This window comes from Schistocerca nitens, chromosome 7 (assembly GCF_023898315.1).
Source record: "Schistocerca nitens isolate TAMUIC-IGC-003100 chromosome 7, iqSchNite1.1, whole genome shotgun sequence".
NCBI lineage: Eukaryota > Metazoa > Arthropoda > Insecta > Orthoptera > Acrididae > Schistocerca > Schistocerca nitens.
The window spans coordinates 296,255,976-296,274,931 of NC_064620.1; the positions used below are offsets into that span (position 1 = coordinate 296,255,976).

General features: G+C 37.8%; 1 protein-coding gene across 7 annotated transcripts in view; it reads left to right on the forward strand.

Moving 5' to 3' along the window:
• LOC126194626 (ral GTPase-activating protein subunit beta) overlaps positions 1-18,956 on the forward strand; it is a 425,832-nt gene that overhangs the window by 387,232 nt on the left and 19,644 nt on the right. For all 7 annotated transcript variants that reach the window (XM_049932779.1, XM_049932783.1, XM_049932785.1 and 4 more), the window contains 2 exons: positions 8,640-8,825; positions 16,410-16,625. In XM_049932779.1, coding sequence (XP_049788736.1) covers positions 8,640-8,825; positions 16,410-16,625 — 402 coding nt within the window. The remainder of the gene's footprint in view (positions 1-8,639; positions 8,826-16,409; positions 16,626-18,956) is intronic.

The following is an 18,956-nucleotide window of genomic DNA, read 5'->3' on the forward strand; positions in this document are numbered from 1 at the left end:
AGTGCTAACAACAACAACACTGCATGAAATAACCACGGAAATCAATGTGGGACATACGACAAATGTATCTGTTAGGATAGCACTTTGAAATTTGACGTTAATGGGGTATGACAGCAGACAATCGGTGTGAATGCCTTTGCTAACATTATGACATCACCTGCAGTGCCTCTCCTGGGCTCGTGACCATATCAGTTGGACTCTAGATGACTGCAAATTGTGGTCTGTTTAGATGAGTCCCAATTTCTGTTGATAAGAGGTGGTGGTAGGGTTCGAGTTTGGTGCAGACCCCACAAATCCATTGGGACAAGTTGTAAACAAGGCACTCTGCAAGCTGGTAGTGGCTTCTTAATGGTGTGAGTTGTGGTCCTCTGATCCTATGATCCAACTGAACCTATCATTGACTGGAAATGGTTATGTTCGGATAATTGGAAACCATTTGCAGCCATTCATAGGCTTCATATTCCCAGACAATGATGTAATTTTTATGGGTGACAATGTGTCAAGTTACCGGGCCACAATTTTTTGCAATCGGTTTGAAGAACATTCTAGATAGTTTGAGCAAGGGATCTGGCCACTCAGATCGCTTTACATGAATCCCAGCTAACATTTACTGGATATAACCGAGAGGTCAGTTCATGCACAAAATCCTCCATCAGTTACACTTTCATAATTATGGACAGCTATAGAGGTAGCACACCTCATTATTTCTGCCGGGGACTTCCAACTGCTTGTCAAGTTACTGTAATGTGCCGAGGTCGACGTGATATTATGAGGTATCCCATTACTTTTGTCACCTCAGCACAAATAACTGCATCAACTGCAAAAAGTCTGAGGCTATTATAAATATTTTGTTCAAGATTGTTTATATACATCATGAACATCAAAGGTTCTACCACACTTCCCTGGGGCACACCTGAAGTTACTTTTGCATCTGTGGACGACTGTCCATGGTACTTGCTGTGTCTCCTATGTACCAAAAAATCGTCAGTTTAGCCAAATATTTTGCATGGTACCCTATACAGTTATACTTCTGATAGTAAGTGTAGTTGTGGTATGGAGTCAAATGCTTTTCAGAAATCGTGAAATACTGTGTTCACATGATTGATGTTTCTGGAATCCATGCTGGTTGGCATGGAGGAAGTTAGTCCATTCGAGATACATCATTACGCGTGAGCTCAGAATATGTTCTAAGATTCTATAACAAATGGGTGTTAAGTACAGGGTGATTCAAAAAGAATACCACAACTTTAGGAATTTAAAACTCTGCAACGACAAAAGGCAGAGCTAAGCACTATCTGTCGGCGAATTAAGGGAGCTATAAAGTTTCATTTAGTTGTACATTTGTTTGCTTGAGGCGCTGTTGACTAGGCGTCAGCGTCAGTTGATGCTAAGATGGCGACCGCTCGACAGAAAGCTTTTTGTGTTATTGAGTACGGCAGAAGTGAATCGACGACAGTTGTTCAGCGTGCATTTCGAACGAAGTATGGTGTTAAACCTCCTGATAGGTGGTGTATTAAACGTTGGTATAAACAGTTTACAGAGAATGGGTGTTTTTCTTCGAAGGTGCTACTGTAACTGGACTACAGTATCTGGAGATGTTAGAGAATTGGCTGTTCCCTCAGCTCGAACAAGAAGCACAACAATTCATATTTCAGCAGGATGGAGCGCCACCACATTGGCACTTATCTGTCCATAACTACCTGAACGTCAACTACCCGAGGCAATGGATCGGCCGCCAGGCAGCCCGTGACAGAGCACTTCATCACTGGCCTCCAAGAAACCCTGATCTTACCCCCTGCGATTTTTTCTTATGGGGGTATGTTAAGGATATGGTGTTTCGGCCACCTCTCCCAACCACCATTGATGATTTGAAACGAGAAATAACAGCAGATATCCAAACTGTTACGCCTGATATGCTACAGAGAGTGTGGAACGAGTTGGAGTATCGGGTTGATATTGCTCGAGTGTCTGGAGGGGGCCATATTGAACATCTCTGAACTTGTTTTTGAGTGAAAAAAAACCTTTTTAAATACTCTTTGTAATGATGTATAACAGAAGGTTATATTATGTTTCTTTCATTAAATACACATTTTTAAAGTTGTGGTATTCTTTTTGAATCACCCTGTATATCAAATGGTAGTTTTGTGGTTCACTTGTACAACCCTTCTTGTAAATGGCTTCCGTGTACTGGGCACAGCTTTTTTGTGTAAGGTATCTATGGTAGAAAGAGGCTAACTCAGCCATAAATTCAGTATAGAATTGATTTATTTGATTTAATGACAAAAACAACAGTTAAGCCCAGTGTTGCCTGCACTGAAACTGAGTGTATTGTGCAGTTTCACTCACTGTGGTTCTGGTAAAGCAACGAGTATCCTTGAAGAGTGGTAAGAGATCCTTTAATAGTTCCTTATCAGACATGATTTCTTCAGGACGTAATGACCTGAACATCCTGTGCCTTTTGCCCTCCAAGGCTTCACATTGGAAGATTGGGTATGGTGTAGCTTCATCCTACTCACTACGTAGCCTACCTCTGGATAGGGGTTTCCTAAAGTTTACGTGGCCATCCTTAAGTCCTTCTGTGAGTCTGACCTGTCTGCTGTTCAAGTCCAGGAGTACAGAACTTATAGTGAAATGTGGCTTTAGCATTATTAGCTTGCTATGTTTTATTTTTGTATCATAGTCCAGTATTCCACTTGCTACCTCCTGATCCAGCTATATAGTTTTGATTTTACCATTGCCTTAGTGATGATTTGGACAAGTTCCAGTCCAGCAAATGGAGTCATCGCATCTCTCCTGGCCAGTTTATCACCTTGTTCATTGCCTCTGATTCCTGAATGACCAAGGAATGGAAAATGCTATGATCCTTGTAGCACCTTTGCAAATTCTCCTCCTCACACCCTCTTGTAATGGATTTTTAATGAAAGATGTTTTGAAGTAGCTAGAAGTTATTGGATGGCCAGCCAGCACTTCCCTGACTGTTCTACACTCACTATATTGATGTAAGATTCTGGGCATCATAAAGGTATCCAGGCATTTCCCCTCTGCTGCTGCCTCTATTGTAACCAAAAGGTACAGTGGGGGTGTGTGAAGCATGTTCTCCATCCAAGCCATGGGTGTACTGTTAATTCCTCTGGTTGTGGTTAAGCAGACCAATCTCTGCACCCTGCCAAGCCCTTTAGCAGCCACCTTCGTTTTTACAATATTCCACCATACTGCAACCCCACAAATTATCATAGGTAACATTACAGCGATGTATATCTAGTACATATTGCTAAGCTGACCCTAGACAGTCTACTCTTTCCTGCTTATTGCAGTAGAGCTGGAAAGATTCCGTCTGGATCTGGTGAGTTTAATGGTTGAAACATTCCCACTGCCCACTGGATCTTTTTTTTAAATCAACGTATTCCATGGGAGATTCACAGTTTTCCCTTTAATTACCTGTAAACTAGTGCCTGACTGGCTCCTGGTCTGTGTTATATGTGAAAGTGTATTGAGGGAAGTGAGTCTTGAGGAGCACAAACAGTGTCTCACCTCCTGTCCTCATTCCCCAGAGTACATCCGTGATCAGTTGGTTTTGGAGTGAGGATCTTATGAAGTCTAGTGCAAATAGCTGTACCTTCCACATCCTCACTGAAGACCTGCCAGGATGATAGCTTCGCTTGCTTGATCACAAGGTTGTATTTGGCAAGAGCCTCCTGATACTTTGCTTATTTTCTTTATTTCTTGCAATGTTCAAACAGTCTCCTTACCTGGTTCCTTTGCAGCTCCAGATTGTTGTTCCACCAAAGTATATTTCTATTTGTGCTCTTCCTGGTGACTGTGCAGTTTTCTAAATATGAGGTCGTAACGGCAGATTTCACAATGTCTGCCATTCCTTGAAATCTACTGGATTCCTTAGTGAAGTACTGATCTCAGATAAGCATCAGCTTAGGTCTTTCCTGAATGAGTGTCAGTCAGTTTTACTAGGATTCCTATTGTCCATGGCCTGTTTTAACACACATTTCAACTTCAAACTTAATGTACATGTTGTCAGATAAGGATGGTTCCAACACCATATGCATTTGTTTGACATAAACGCACATTAGATTTGACCCAAATGTTATATCAGATATTGCTTCTCTTCTTCTGCTCCTGAAGGTGGGTTCCATACCCCTATTCCAGAATTCCAAATTAGTCTCTAGTTGATACTCAAGCAGGTGCTTACCTCTGCTGTTAATTTTGCTGCTTCCCCATGCCAGGTTGAGGGCATTTGTTGTCACAACCAACCAACACTTGCTCATTTGCTGTGAGCAGCTGTCTACTAAGTCTCCTCACTTCCTGGGGGAAGGAGTTGTACTGTCACCATAAGAAAGGTAAGTTGAGGTCAATACAGTTTTCCTCGCACTTCCTTTTTCATGCTGTTGCATCCTGACAGTCCTGAAGTCCCTGCACGTTCCTGTAAGGCTTGAAATGCTCCTTTATATATGTAGGCTTGCTGGATCAAGGCAACTTCAACCTCCTGTCTCCCCAGAAGATGACTGAGGGCACCAAGTTACTCCTATATTATGTTGCAGGCTTATCTGCTGCACCTGCAGACTCCAGCTTGCTGCATTGGTTGCTTCTGATGTCTTTGATTATCCTGATGGTAGCCTGCAAGAATCCTAAGTACAATTTCAGGTCCTTTTCTCACATTACCATCATGGATTTTTTTCCAACTTCTACCACAAGTGCCCGCATCTCGTGGTCGTGCGGTAGTGTTCTCGCTTCCCACGCCCGGGTTCCCGGGTTCGATTCCCGGCGGGGTCAGGGATTTTCTCTGCCTCGTGATGGCTGGGTGTTGTGTGATGTCCTTAGGTTAGTTAGGTTTAAGTAGTTCTAAGTTCTAGGGGACTGATGACCATAGATGTTAAGTCCCATAGTGCTCAGAGCCATTTGAACCATTTTTCTACCACAAGTGTTTGGGTGTCCAGTACAACCTTGATAACCCTCTAGTCCTCCGCTGAGACCTTCTGGTTCTGTGCACATAGTTTCTCAAACAGACCCTTAGAAGGAGAATCCTTAAGAAGTTTTGGTACCCAAATTGATATATTTGAAGAGCTCAGTCACTGTCTTGACTAGCAGCTTCACTTCCTCCTATGATCTTGGGCACCATCTCCTTAAGCCAATCCACTGTTCCCATCCCCTTACAAAGATGAGAGCACCTTTGTCTAGATAGAACCTCCTGAATATGGGGTCTGGACTTGCGTCCTCTCCAATCTTCTTAGTCATCTGAACCATCTCCACCTGCCATGACGCTATATTGATCAGTTAACATCTCTGTTTGATAACAGTCATTCATCAGAGCTGCAGTACTACAGATCTGTCTCCATATTTATTGCTTTGGCTTTTCCTGAATCCATTTATCCTGAGAAGTGAGAGTACTTGACTTCTCCCTTATCCTGCCTGATTACCCCTTTCCCCCCTCACTCTGGGACAGTCTTTTTTTTTTTTTATAGGTCTTATGTTCAAGATTTTTCAGTTCTCTCCATTTATGTTTAGGAAGCCATTCTATACCTTCCTTCCTTTTTTTTTTTTTTTTTTTTTTTTTTTACCCTCCTTGGATCTTACACTGACATGCCAGGTCTCCTAAGCTGTCATCATCTGGATTGGATGGAGAGACACCAAATCTAAAAACCTTTGTGTGCACCACACATGCAACCAACTACCTGAGTAGCAGCCTCATATGTTGTGCACACCCACCCCATGCAGGGGGACCTACAGTTCTCAACCCTATAGAGCAAGTTCAGGAGGTCACAGCCTAGCTTGTCATATAATCTTCATAGTCTCTCTCTAGTTCAAGCCTTCCACTCTGCTCAGAAACAGGGGTCCATGGTCTGTTCTGGGGACAATGCAGCAGATTTCAACATCATTTAAACTCCATGAGCAATGCTGGTATTCTCAGACTTGTGTGCCAGTCTTCAAGTTACAAGACAGTCCCTGCTGCAGGTATTTATTTTAAAATGATGCATTTCATTCTAGTGCGCATCTTCAGAATTTCTTAGACAGACACACTAGTCAAAGGTAAACAATGAATGGAATGTAACTGCAATCATCAAATATAAAACTGGAAGTCAAATCATGGAGAAAACTGATGTGTGGATAGGTTTGTGTGGAACAGACATATCACATTCTAGGAAACAGTAACTGTGCTGTGCTGCATGATGCAAGCCATGGATTTCTGCAATTGTCAGAAAATTCTCAAAAATACATCCTTAACATTGAATGGAATATAACTGCAATCATCAAATATAAAACTGGAATGTCAAATCACGGAGAAATCTGATGTGTGGATAGGTTTGTGGGGAACAGACATATCACATTCTAGGAAACAGCAGCTGTGCTGTGCAGCATGATGCGCCGGCCGCGGTGGTCTCGCGGTTAAGGCGCTCAGTCCGGAACCGCGCGACTGCTGCGGTCGCAGGTTCGAATCCTGCCTTGGGCATGGATGTGTGTGATGTCCTTAGGTTAGTTAGGTTTAAGTAGTTCTAAGTTCTAGGGGACTGATGACCATAGATGTTAAGTCCCATAGTGCTCAGAGCCATTTTTTTGCAGCATGATGCAAGCCATGTATTTCTGCAATTGTCAGAAAATTCTCAAAAATACATCCTTTTTTATGTAAATATGGGAATTTTTGGTTTTAAGCTAGGATACTGTGGCTAAATAATACTAGGAAGCACAAATCGAGCCTACAGCACAGATTGCCCTTTAATTTGAAAATTGGGTTACTGTTACTGAACCAAGCCAAAAATTGAGTGAAGAAACATATTCTGTTCCAGTCACTGGAATGATCCAAGTATGGCCTCAGAGCCCAGACAACAGACGTCATGTGCCCCAACATTCTCCAAATCTACAGTTTGCACCCTGTTCTCCCAGTGACTGCTGGGATAGCCTGTTTAACATGTTGAATGATGTTCCCAAGCATACACACTGAGTGCACTTGGTGTTCCTTCTCGTCTCCTGTTTCCATTTCCTGAAGGGGTACCATAATTTGCCATAGGTTTGAACTCCCAGTGATTAATAGACCCCTACCCTTTTGTGTTCCCTCCCCTTGACACAAGACTTCAGCACATTTCCCAACACATGAAGTGACTCTCACTGGCTCACTTTCAGTTTGTTGTTGTTTGTGGAGGTGTGTAACATGCAGAGTTCTTCCTGGTCCACAGGATGCTTATCCTACCATTGACACACCACTAACAGTCACGTAGATGAGTATTAATAGATCTTTTATCTCCACATGAAAGGATAATACTTGAGGAACCTTTGGTATCTGTGATACACAACTCTTGGTAGCCCTCTCAGTATATCCTCTCAAAATGCCCTCTCAAGCTGTCAATTGCTTGACAGTAGTCAGAGTGATTTCCAACTGCCCAGGGTATAGCAGCAGTTAACTCATCATTTGCACAAGAACAGCATAGGTAGTGCAGCTACATTGTGCCTGGTACAGTATTTTATAGAACAGTAAACAAATAAACTGAGCTTGCTGATTCTCCTTTAATTTACAGGAGTGGTAGCCTTTTAGGACTGAAGCAATAAAGAGCCAAAACGAGATGTCTATTATAACAGAAATTGGGTACAAAATTTACTGTTTCTTTGAAATGTTTTTTAGGTTATGGTCACTAACAAATTTGACGATAACATTAATTTACTGTAAATGAAGACAATGTACACTTGAGTTGAAAGAGAAAACCAATGTCTCAAGATATGTTACTGTGACTGTAAATCACTAACACCAATTTATTACAAAACAGGTGTGTATAACACTCGTTACTTAGGAAAATTGTCGACAATATGTCTGAAAGTGTCAGAAAATTCTCAAAAATATACCTTTTTGTACATAATTATATTATGAAATTAGGGGACAATTTCTTTCGAGCGAGGGTATTGTGCCAGACATCTCTAAAAAGCACAAATTAAGTTTGCAATGACAATGTAGTATGAGCTTTTTGTTGCACTCGCAGATATTAAAAAGATAATCAGAATATGTCATGATATGTATAAATATTGACACAATCGATGAAAGACTGTGGAAATGACACAAACAGTTGAATGTTAAAATCTAGAATTTCAAGTTAGACGTATCTGACAAGTGCGGTCTCACACACAGGAAATTTCAGAAGTCGTCATATGTGTAAGTAAATGAGTTAATTGCAATGACTTTTTATGTAGCTCAATATGTGGCACCTTCTACACTGGTAGCACGTTCTACACTGGCATGACAAATATGAACACTGCAGTGTCATTTTATCCCAGTCAAAATTGTGAGAATTGTAGAGTGCCAACAAAGCATGCCTTCCATTCTTGGCAATTGTAAAGAGGAACTTAATATGTAGTGTTTTATTCCATGACCTTGCCACTCTGCCTGAGCAGATCCCATGCAACATAAAAAGACTGAACTCAAACAATATTTTTATTTTGCAACAGGATAAATTTTGCTAATATTTTTCCAATGTCAGTACTGTGATATATATTTGCATTTTATTATAATGTTGCTAAAGTATTTATAAATGTGTCTGAGATAATAGTTCTTGTTTTACTGAGATTTAATTTTAAATTCTGGGTTTTATTTTGAAGAGACAGTGCGGTGTTATGCAAGGTTGTCTTATTTTATCTTTTATTTCCAGATGAGGTCCATCATTCAAAGCATGGGGGTTGCCTGTATGATGGCCAGACAAATGTACTTTACTGGGCAGATGCCAGCTCTGAGGTGGCATTTGTTGTGCCAACAAGACACAGTGATGCAGGAAGTAGTGTCCCATCATTTGAATCAAGTGGTAGCTTTTCAGGAGATCCTGCACTTTCAGGACATGGTTGGTAAATTAACAGCAAACTTGTCAATGTGCACAGTGTTTAGAATAAAAGTAACGTTAAAGCCTAAAAAAGACCATATTCCGCATATAAGTAGACATTTCCCGTCTTTTAACGAATATTCATTCATCAGCTTTTGGTTCAATTACCAATACTAATTCTGCAACTGAAATTTGGCCTCTATATCGTACCTCTGTAGAAGATTGCACTCTGTATTATGGAGGACTTACAAAATTCTTTTCCTGCTCAGAAAGGTGATGTTCCTAGACAACTATTTAAGGTTTACTGGACATGAATCTCTAGCAGCCCAAAATCATGATGTATTGGTGTACTAATAACTCTACTATTTAAGGTTTACTGGACATGAATCTCTAGCAGCCCAAAATCATGATGTATTGGTGTACTAATAACTCTACTTCCTGCTTATGCACTCTCTCTTCTCTGATGCACAAAAACCTCTGAAACACACAGACTACCATAACCAAGTGCCATCCCTCTACATTGCTATTTTTTCTTTAATGATATCATTTTTCATAAGTACATAAATATTAACATATCACTTCAAGCTACACTCAACCATGCACAGTTGTAACGTCTTATGTACTGTCACAAACACCATGTTTTGTAGCAGTGATTCTGTGATAAAGGTGTAAGTTAGCTATTGTTTTTGTTTAGTATTTAAATAGGTGTACCAATCTCTTTCTTTTATAACAACAAAAACAATCAATTGTTGATAAATTATTTATCCAATTAAATAAAACTCTTTCTTTTGTTACATGCTTTTGTACGTAGATACAAAAGGGAGTCAGTCACTTATCCAAGAGTATAAGAAAGCTTCAGTGCCTAATTACTGTGCTCGAGCGGCAAAATGCTGTACTGAATTATTTTTGTGGGTTTCTGTCTTTTTCTGGGTAGAATTTGAATAAATTGAAGAGATGGATATCACTGGCATCAGCTTCTTAGATTGTCTTTTTGACCATAATTATTCAGCCACCTTAGAAACAATCCTTTATTTTTCTTAGATTGTCTTTATTGTCTTTTTGACCATAATTGTTCAGCCACCTTAGAAACAATCCTTGATATTTTCCTTATTTTTTTTTAATGGACAGTTATATGTTGTCATTCTTGTTCGCCACCTATTCAGTGAACACTTGTACAATAATTATTCCTTAACTTATTGATAAATAAGTGCATGTAGATAGTAAACTGGGAATGATTAAGTTACATGGCCCCATAACTGGTGCTATGTACTTAAGGAAAGACATCTAACAATGCTGAGTGAGAGTTTGGGGGACACAGGGTTTCCTAACTGGGCAAGCTTCCCTGATCAACATTTGATGCATTAGTGGAAAAATTGTGTGTTGAGAATCTTAATTCAACTGTCTGAATTCTAAAAACTTTAAAAATAAAAAAGAAGGAAACAAGATACTATGGTGCACTATCTGTTGAGAACATGGATGGCATTTGGTCTTGAAGATTCAGTGGTGAGCAACCACTACGATATCTGCACCTTAGTTGTATTTTGCTTAGGAATGTCGAACTCTCTTTTATGGAATGTATTTTCTGGCATCTTGTGAAATTATTATAGGTACAATCAAACAATGGAAAATCCAGAATGGAATGTAACAGTGTTATGAAAGGATAGTTGCTACACACCGTATAGCAGAGATGCTGGGTTACAGATTGACACACCGAAAAGTCTGTCAGCAATTCAGCTCCCAGACAAAGCCTTCGACAAAAATAAGTACCAAGGGACTCATGTTCGGAAAGATGATGGTTCAATTCTTCATTTAGCCATCCAGATTTAGGTCTTTTATGGGTTCTTTGATCACTTTAGGGAAATTCCAGTACAATTCAATTGAAAAGGACAGTGTGTCCCTCATCCTTCTCCAATCTGGATGTATGATCTGCCTCTAATAACCTTATTGTTGATGCGATGTTAAACCCCAATTTTTCTCTCTTCCTTTTAAATAGCAGGAAAATTAATTTTGTGAGATATATCAAAGTGTGCTTGCAATTGTAGAGTCCAGGGGAAAAACCTGATAAGTCATAATTCTTTATTTTTCAAGAGACGAAATTTAGTTTCAAGGCTCATAAAATTTTAGTTTTTCAAGTTATATTCTTAATATATCTTTCAGAGAAAGATTACTGCTGAAGTAAAACACATCTGAATAGGATTTACAATAATATGATGCATTTTTATTACAAAGGCAGGTCATACAGAGGAAAAATATGACAAGTCCATAACATATTGCAGGTAACTACAAGATTTCAAATTCATGTTACAACAAATTATCACATATAATCATTTAATAATCTTCTATAAAAGGTCCGGTGCTTTTTTGATGGTGGATTAATGCAAAAGACGATCAAAACACACTTGCACTTCACTACGGCAATATCTTTTCAAGTCTTGTAAATTTCTGTATTTCTTAGCAGATATTTTAAGATCACCTGCAAAAAATCAGAATCCCTTAATTTAAATACCTATATGCCTAATACTGAAAAAATACTTATTTCAATAAACAAAAAAAACTTTCAAATCATATTGCTGTAAAAGAATACCTTCATATTTAGCAGTGGGTAGGCTGAACTCGCCTTATTTCCACAAAGAAGTAATGAAGCTTGCTCATATGCTCCATTGTAGCTTCCTCTATACCAGACCAGTGCTGCATGGTGTCGTGTGACTTCCAATTCTCTTATTGGCCTGAACTAGAAAGGGAGTTTCTTCTTGTATATTGTATTATCCAGATACTCTGTCCAGCGTTTGATTATCTCTGGTTGCTCCTTAACATCATTGATGATAGAAGTCCTTTGGAATTTGACATTCCTGAGTTTGGTCTTTCATACCAATATTTTTATCACATTTGAGGTACAAATGACCTCTTATGGGGAATGTCATCTTTAAGAGTCCAATCTTAACACAGTGGCATTCTTGTTTTGCCCTCCACAGGACTCACAAAGATCTTCAGATGTCTAACTTCTGGATTTTGAAAATTGTGCGCAAAATGATGAAGGAACGATGAAACTTCGTCTGCTCCTTTTCGGCCTGTGCTCTCTGGATACATGTAAAAATAGCTGTCCCCTGTTGCCAAAACATGAACATTGAATATAAATACAGAAAGCTGCCATTTATAATAAAATTCATTTGTCTTTATATTTGGACAAGAAAAGTTTTTGCTATAGTCCATCGTAATTGCAACCTTTGATGGCTGTTTTTGACATTCAATCTTTGCCCTTTTTTTCCTGTCATAGAACACTATTTGTTTTCTGAGATGCAATTCATGGGCTATTTCATTGGATCGAAGTTCGGAATGAAGCCTTACTTTATTTTCAACAGATGATGTTAAAGTCAGTTCCTTCTCCAAATTTTTCTTCTTGGCTAGATACTCATCGCAGGAGCCACAAGTATCAGATTGTGGCTATCCAAAACTTATATTGAAATCGGAATTGAATATAGTGCGGTATGTTTCATACGACACATTCTGATCCTGAAACTTCTCCTTGAACATATGGAACATTGTTTTAATATTCAAAGACTCTGGTAGGTAAATTTTTTCTGACTTCGTCAAACTGTAGTGGCTGTTGCGACCTTTAAGTGATTTAATGTGCCCTCTTATTATTGCATGTGTTTCATCTTTCAAAGCCTGTGGGCGGGATCTGTGTTTCCCTCGGCCGTCTTGTAGTGGTTGGTCTCCAGTTTTAATTTTCTTCAGTAAATAATCTACCGTGCCCTTCTTTATTCCATGTAACGACATAAATGCTTGCTTGCACACATGTACTTCTTGGACACTTCCATTAATGGTAACACAAACAGTGAATTTATATGATGCATCACGAAACTTTTCTTCCTGCTCTTCTGTTCTAGGATGCCTGCACTGTACAGGGACCACTGTGATTAAACCACTTTCATCATGATTTTGAAAGTGGTTCATGTTATTAATAGTATTCCTTTTATTTTCATCGCTGATAATATCAAAACAATTGTTTTTGCACTTACATGGTTCTCCTGTTTCATGTGACGGCAATCTCAAACATTTGGAGGCATCTCTAACGTGACCATACTTCTTCCCTTTCTTTGTCAGCTTCTTTGATGACATTCTATAGTTTTTGTCACAAGTAGATAGTCAGTGTCTCCTTTATTCATTTTACACTGACAGAATACAATGCTAGATCTAACTTCCTTCACAAACTCCACAAAGCTAACAACAATGGTCAACTTATACACAACAGTGACTGTGGCAACAATGATAAAACAACGATAACATTAGTGAAAACAGACCTGCGTGGGCTGGGAATCATTAAGTCATAAAATTTTATCGTTGCATTCTCTGGACTTGTCAGGATATTTCCCTGTTTTGTGTGGACTTATAATGTTTTTCGCCTGCACATTTTTACAAGATATCAGAATCTCTCTTGACTCATCAGGTTTTTCACCAGTTCTGTAAAACCAGCTAAAACTACACTGGCTGGTCTATTAAATTATGAAAAAAAACAGATATTTTCAAATTTTGGACTTATCAGATTTTTCCCTGGACTATTCAATTGTTAATGTAAAAGAAGAATGCCTCAAGGAGGATCACCCCCTTCATACAGAGTGATCTTTGGCATCTTGAAGTCAGTTAAAGGATTTGTTAATGTACTCTTCCTGTTAAAATTATTATGGCGTGCACGCCACAGTCTCTTCTGAAGCTAAAAGGTCCAGCCATTTACTGTACTAAAATTGATCTATATAATACACTCAACTCATGCAAGTGCATTGTGAATTACAACAAGCTAATGTAAACACAGTGTGAAAGTGTGTTGAGTTCATGGTAAAACAAAGGAATAAAAGATGCAAAGATCATTAAAAATAAATGAATAACTTATTAGAAAGAAATAACCACATTTGTCACCGTTTGTAATACCCTGGTCATATCAAAGTACATAGAAGCAGGTTTTGTTTGCATAAAGTATTGACAATTACATCATAAAATGGTGATTCTAGTATGGAAACTCCAATGTCACCATCTGATTATAAGTCTAAATAATCATATTCATTATTTTAAATTTGTACGTATTAAGTTCATAAATTTAGGTGGTTTTTTTTTTTTTTTTTTTTTTTTTTTTTTTTTTTTTTAACATAACCGACAGATAATGGCATCAGATGGTAATGCAGAATGGAATAGATTTTGTATGAATACTTAGCTGTGGGGTGTAATGAAAATATTGCTAGGGTTTTTTATGTGAAATAATAACCAGACAGTTATTTCCAGTTGATGTATTTATTCATTCCAATAGCATTAAATAATAACTAACATTTTGCTATTTCACTGATTAATTTTAAACATTGTGTACTGAAAAATATAATCTGGAACCAAACTAACACCAACAATAATTATCTTAACACTGATAATGTAACTGGGGAAGGGGGGCGGGGGAGGAAGAGGAGGAGGAGAAGGAGGAGACAGCTGCAACTCTGTATACAAATTACAATTGCTATATTATACAGTGTCATCAAAATCTTCATTTAAATTAAATTTATAATTAAAAGTCACAGTTCTATGAAAGTCCAGGAACAGATTAAGCTTTACCAAAAATAAAGATACGTTTTACATTAAAAAAAAAAAAGTTTTGGAGAAAGTTAGTTTTCTATCCAAATTTTGAGAAATATGGTTTTTTAGCAATTGGTTCCAAATAACATAAATATTTTAATTAATTACAACATTATTTCTGCTGTTATTATTTTCACAAGAACTTGTGCAGGAGTTGTACATTTTGGTTTGGATGGTTCTTTATTACATTGTGAAATAGTACTATTGAACAAAATTAACATGATGTCATTTTAAATATTAATTTCATGACATTAGCTTTGCTGTAACATTTAAATAATCATAGTTCTCAATTTTTTGCCATTTGTGGACTCGTACAACATTAAATGATGAATGACAAAATGTAAACTGTAGTTGTGAAACATTTCCATTTTCATGATCTGGCATTGAGTACTTCACTGGTTGGGTGTAAGAAGTACTATACTAGTCTGGTAGATTACAAAACATAGCACTTGCTGAATGATCAACTTGCCGTAGAATCAGTCCAACACATGAAAGCTCACATATTGGTATGGTACATGGATGGATTTGGGCCTCATGCAGGGGGACTAAAACTTTAAATATACAGAAGACCATGGACATACTTAGACAACAGGCATGTTTTTAAAGTTTGTACTTTGTTATGAGACTTTATCTTACACAGGAAAGATGACCTAGATGGTGTGAGGTCAAGGTGTTGAGTAGGTGTTTCTTGAGAGATCTGGCTCAGAAATCCCATGAACTCCCTCATCTGCATTTACATATATACTCCACAAGTCACCTTGCTGTGTCAGATAGAGAGGTGCTTCTGGTAACACTGTAATTTCCCCCTCTTTCCTCTACAATTTATGAATGGCACGTGGATATAACAATTATTGTCAAGCCTAGGCACAAACTATAATTTCTTTGGCTGTTTTTTCCTGGTCATTTCTCGAGATGTATGTGGCTAATTGTGGAATGTATACTATCGGTAAACTTCTCTGTGAAGCACAACACACCTCTCGTAATGTCTGCCACTAGTACTTAATAGCATTTAAATAACATTGTTGTTGTTGTTACTTAATGAGGCTATGACAACATTCACTTCTCTGCATTAGATCTTCGCTCTTTCTTCTGTTAATTGTACCTGATAAGGGTCCCAGACAGACAAACAAAGTAAAGAATGGGTGGTGTAAGACATTTGTAAGCCACTTATATTGTGAATGATTTACATTGCCTCAATATTCTCCCAATGAATCTCAGTCTCCTTCTGTTTTCTTGCAACAACATTCACAAGAACATTTCAAAATGCAGTTACTGGTTTCAACCAGCCAGGGTCCATAATAAGACTTTCTATAGATGAAGAAGATTTTGATAGATATGTCTGATGGTGATGCCAAGGCTGATAGCAACTAAAGCAAGACTTTTAAATACAGCTGAAGAATTCATCCAGCAATGTCCTCAATCCATTTCAGTGATAGATAGGTTTCCTCTGTACTACTGCTTGACATTAGTGCTAACTTCTCTCAAAGTATGATTGTCAATCACTGTATCAAAATATCTGTCAATTTTTTGCCTTTCAATGCTTTGTCTTGAAAAGCCTAGTCATCCTAATAATTTTAATGGTATCCTTGTTGGCACTCTCCCCCCTCCAATAAGTGGCCTATATCAACAAAGTCTTTTACTACCCATTGTTGATTTTTCAATGATTACTTATTTAGGAATGGCTGTACTAATTCTGCCTATCGTGTCATCAGAAACTTTAACAGTTTTCAGGTTTCCAGATGTGTCATTTATTCAAAAAATATGGGGATTGATTTTATTACCTTTATTCTTTTGTTTGTATTTTTCATTGCACTTATACTAATATATGAATACATGTGCATAGTTGTGCAACACCGCTGAATGTCCCAACAAAAAACCTATTCTTCTCCAAACATTACATGATGCTTTCATAACTAAAACTTTGTCATTATGCCATTATCTTTTAAGAAATGATAATATTATATAAAGTACACTTTTATCTGTTTTCAACAGGTTGGTATGAGCGTAGCATCTCAGAAAGCAATCCTCGAAGTCAGCGATCGCTTGATAAACCACGGACTCTCTCACTTGATCTAGACAAACAGCCTTCTCCAGGAGAAGGAAGTCGGAGGAGGACAGGTGCCACTCGAAATTTGCCTACACATTCTAACACAAAAGTGCTAGTAGTGTGGATTGAAAGCTTTGAAGATCATCTAAACTTTCCATTGAGTAGGTGACATACAATAACAAGGATAATAGTCATAATAAATGATAATGCTTTACCCATAATACATTTGCACTCTTTGACATCCAACATTTTTCTGCATTAATGTTAATAAATAAAATCATATGGTGAATATAATGGGATATGTATGAAAAATAGCACATTAAATATGACATTTTAGATGTCTTGAAGTAAATATTTACTACTGTTATTAATAAATTGCTACTAGATGTGTACAAAATATAGTTGTATAAATGATGACCATCAGAAATCTCTAAGCATGTGTATACTATATCCCTTAAATACTAATTGTTTTTACTTGTCCATAAAAAGATTCCTATAGATTTACTTTATACCTTTTGGCAACATTTTAAAGAAATGTCTTCAAGCAGCAGTTGGGTTGTGATCCATTGCTCTTTTATTACTTAGTAGTGTAAGATAATCATCTCTGTTTCGTGTACTCCATTTTCCATTTCATGATTGAAGAACATACACAGATTACATATTAAATTAAACTTAATAATGTACCCAATGCAGGATTGACTTTTAATTAATGTTAGCAGTGATTCTATCCACTTTGTCCTGGAGCCAGACTAGCCTATCCATGTGGACTACATTCACCCCATTCATTATTTTGATTTTATATTTCAGATGTGAGTTGATTCGCTCACAGTAAATTTGCTTTAGGATAGAAATCATTGTTGTTATGAGTTTCATAACAGCTAACCTTTTTTCATTTGTGGCTGATGTACTCTTTCCGTGTAACATGTGCACTTATCAAAATACCTAGAAATTTATGTTTATCAATTGTTCAACACATAAAAAGTAATTTGGCATATACGAGGCATGTCTAGAAAGTAAGTACGGTTTTGGAGAAAAAGTCATAAACATGTCTTTGAAATAATTTATTTATCCAAGAAAGAACATATCTAAAACTATTTTTCTAACTTACCACCATTATTCAGACATTTGTCATAATGGGAAATCTACTTTTCTATGTGCTCTTCATATAAAGATGTCACCAGTGAAGACAGCCACAGCTTAACATCGGATTCTGCCTTATTATCACTGTCAAAATGCCTTCCTCTAAAATCATGCTTGAAGTTCAAGAAGTGGCAGTTAGAAGGTGCGACACCAGGGCTATACATCAGGTGATTTGTTGTCATGAAGCAACACTATGCCCCAATCTTGCATTTTTTGGGGTACCACATGTTCGTAAACTTGAATTGTGATTTTGGAGTAAGGCACTTTGACAGTGATGATGACGTAAAAAATGGTATTCAGGAGTGACTATCTTCACTGGCAGTGTCTTTCTATGAAGAAGGCGTAGGAATGTTGCTTTCTCTGTATGACAAATGTCTGAACAATGGTGACAACTATGTGGGAGAACAGTTTAAGACATGCCCTTTCATGTATGAATAAATTTTTTGCAAGAATAATTTTAAAAATGATCAGTAAATGTCCACAGGTCAGTTGAACTGTCTATTAAATACCTTCAGCCTTCATCACTAGGTGCTGTTCTGTAATGTATACTAAGATGTGTGGTCTCTGTGACAATTATGTTTAAATCGAGACTTAAGGCATAAATAATTTGAACAGTTTAAATTGTATTACATTTACTTTTATAATTATTTAAATGTTGTTTAAATACTTACTGTTGATGTTATTGCACTAAGTAAAGCCTGCAGTATTTTAATTTTTATTGTACATAATCATGTACATTTGTGTGGTTTTTTTAAATAGCACACGTAAATATGGAAATGTTGTGACTAGCCGATCATTCAAAGTGCTGCCGCGCAATTACGCACGTCCTCTACATGCGGCGCTGTCTGCCAGCCATGCAGCAGCCACGCCACCTAAGTGGCCAGCCAGGCAGCGGCCGCTAGACTTGGACTCAGTGTTCATTCGAACATTACCTTGTTCACATGTCTTGCTTTGTCAACTTGCTCAGTGACATATGTGTTGTGTCGTTTTGAAATATATGTGTTCAACTTGATGTTATAACAATTGGCGACAAGGTAGTGGATATTTCCATTTCATCGTTGACCCACAACTTTCCATGGCTACTGTCGAGCAACTATTGCAAGGTCTCATTGAACAGCAAATGCTTCTAACATTGGCGATTCGCGATTTCGTTGTGGCATCAAATGCGGGGCGTTTCTCTTCGTTGTCTATACCTCCTTTTCCTCCTTACGACGAGACGGCAGAAGATTGGTCTGATCACGAAAAACATCTTCGACAGCACTTCTTGGCATTTCATGTCACAGACGAACAAACATGTAAGTCTCTGTTCGTTTCATGGATTTCACCTCAAATGTATCAGTTGTTGTTGCAAT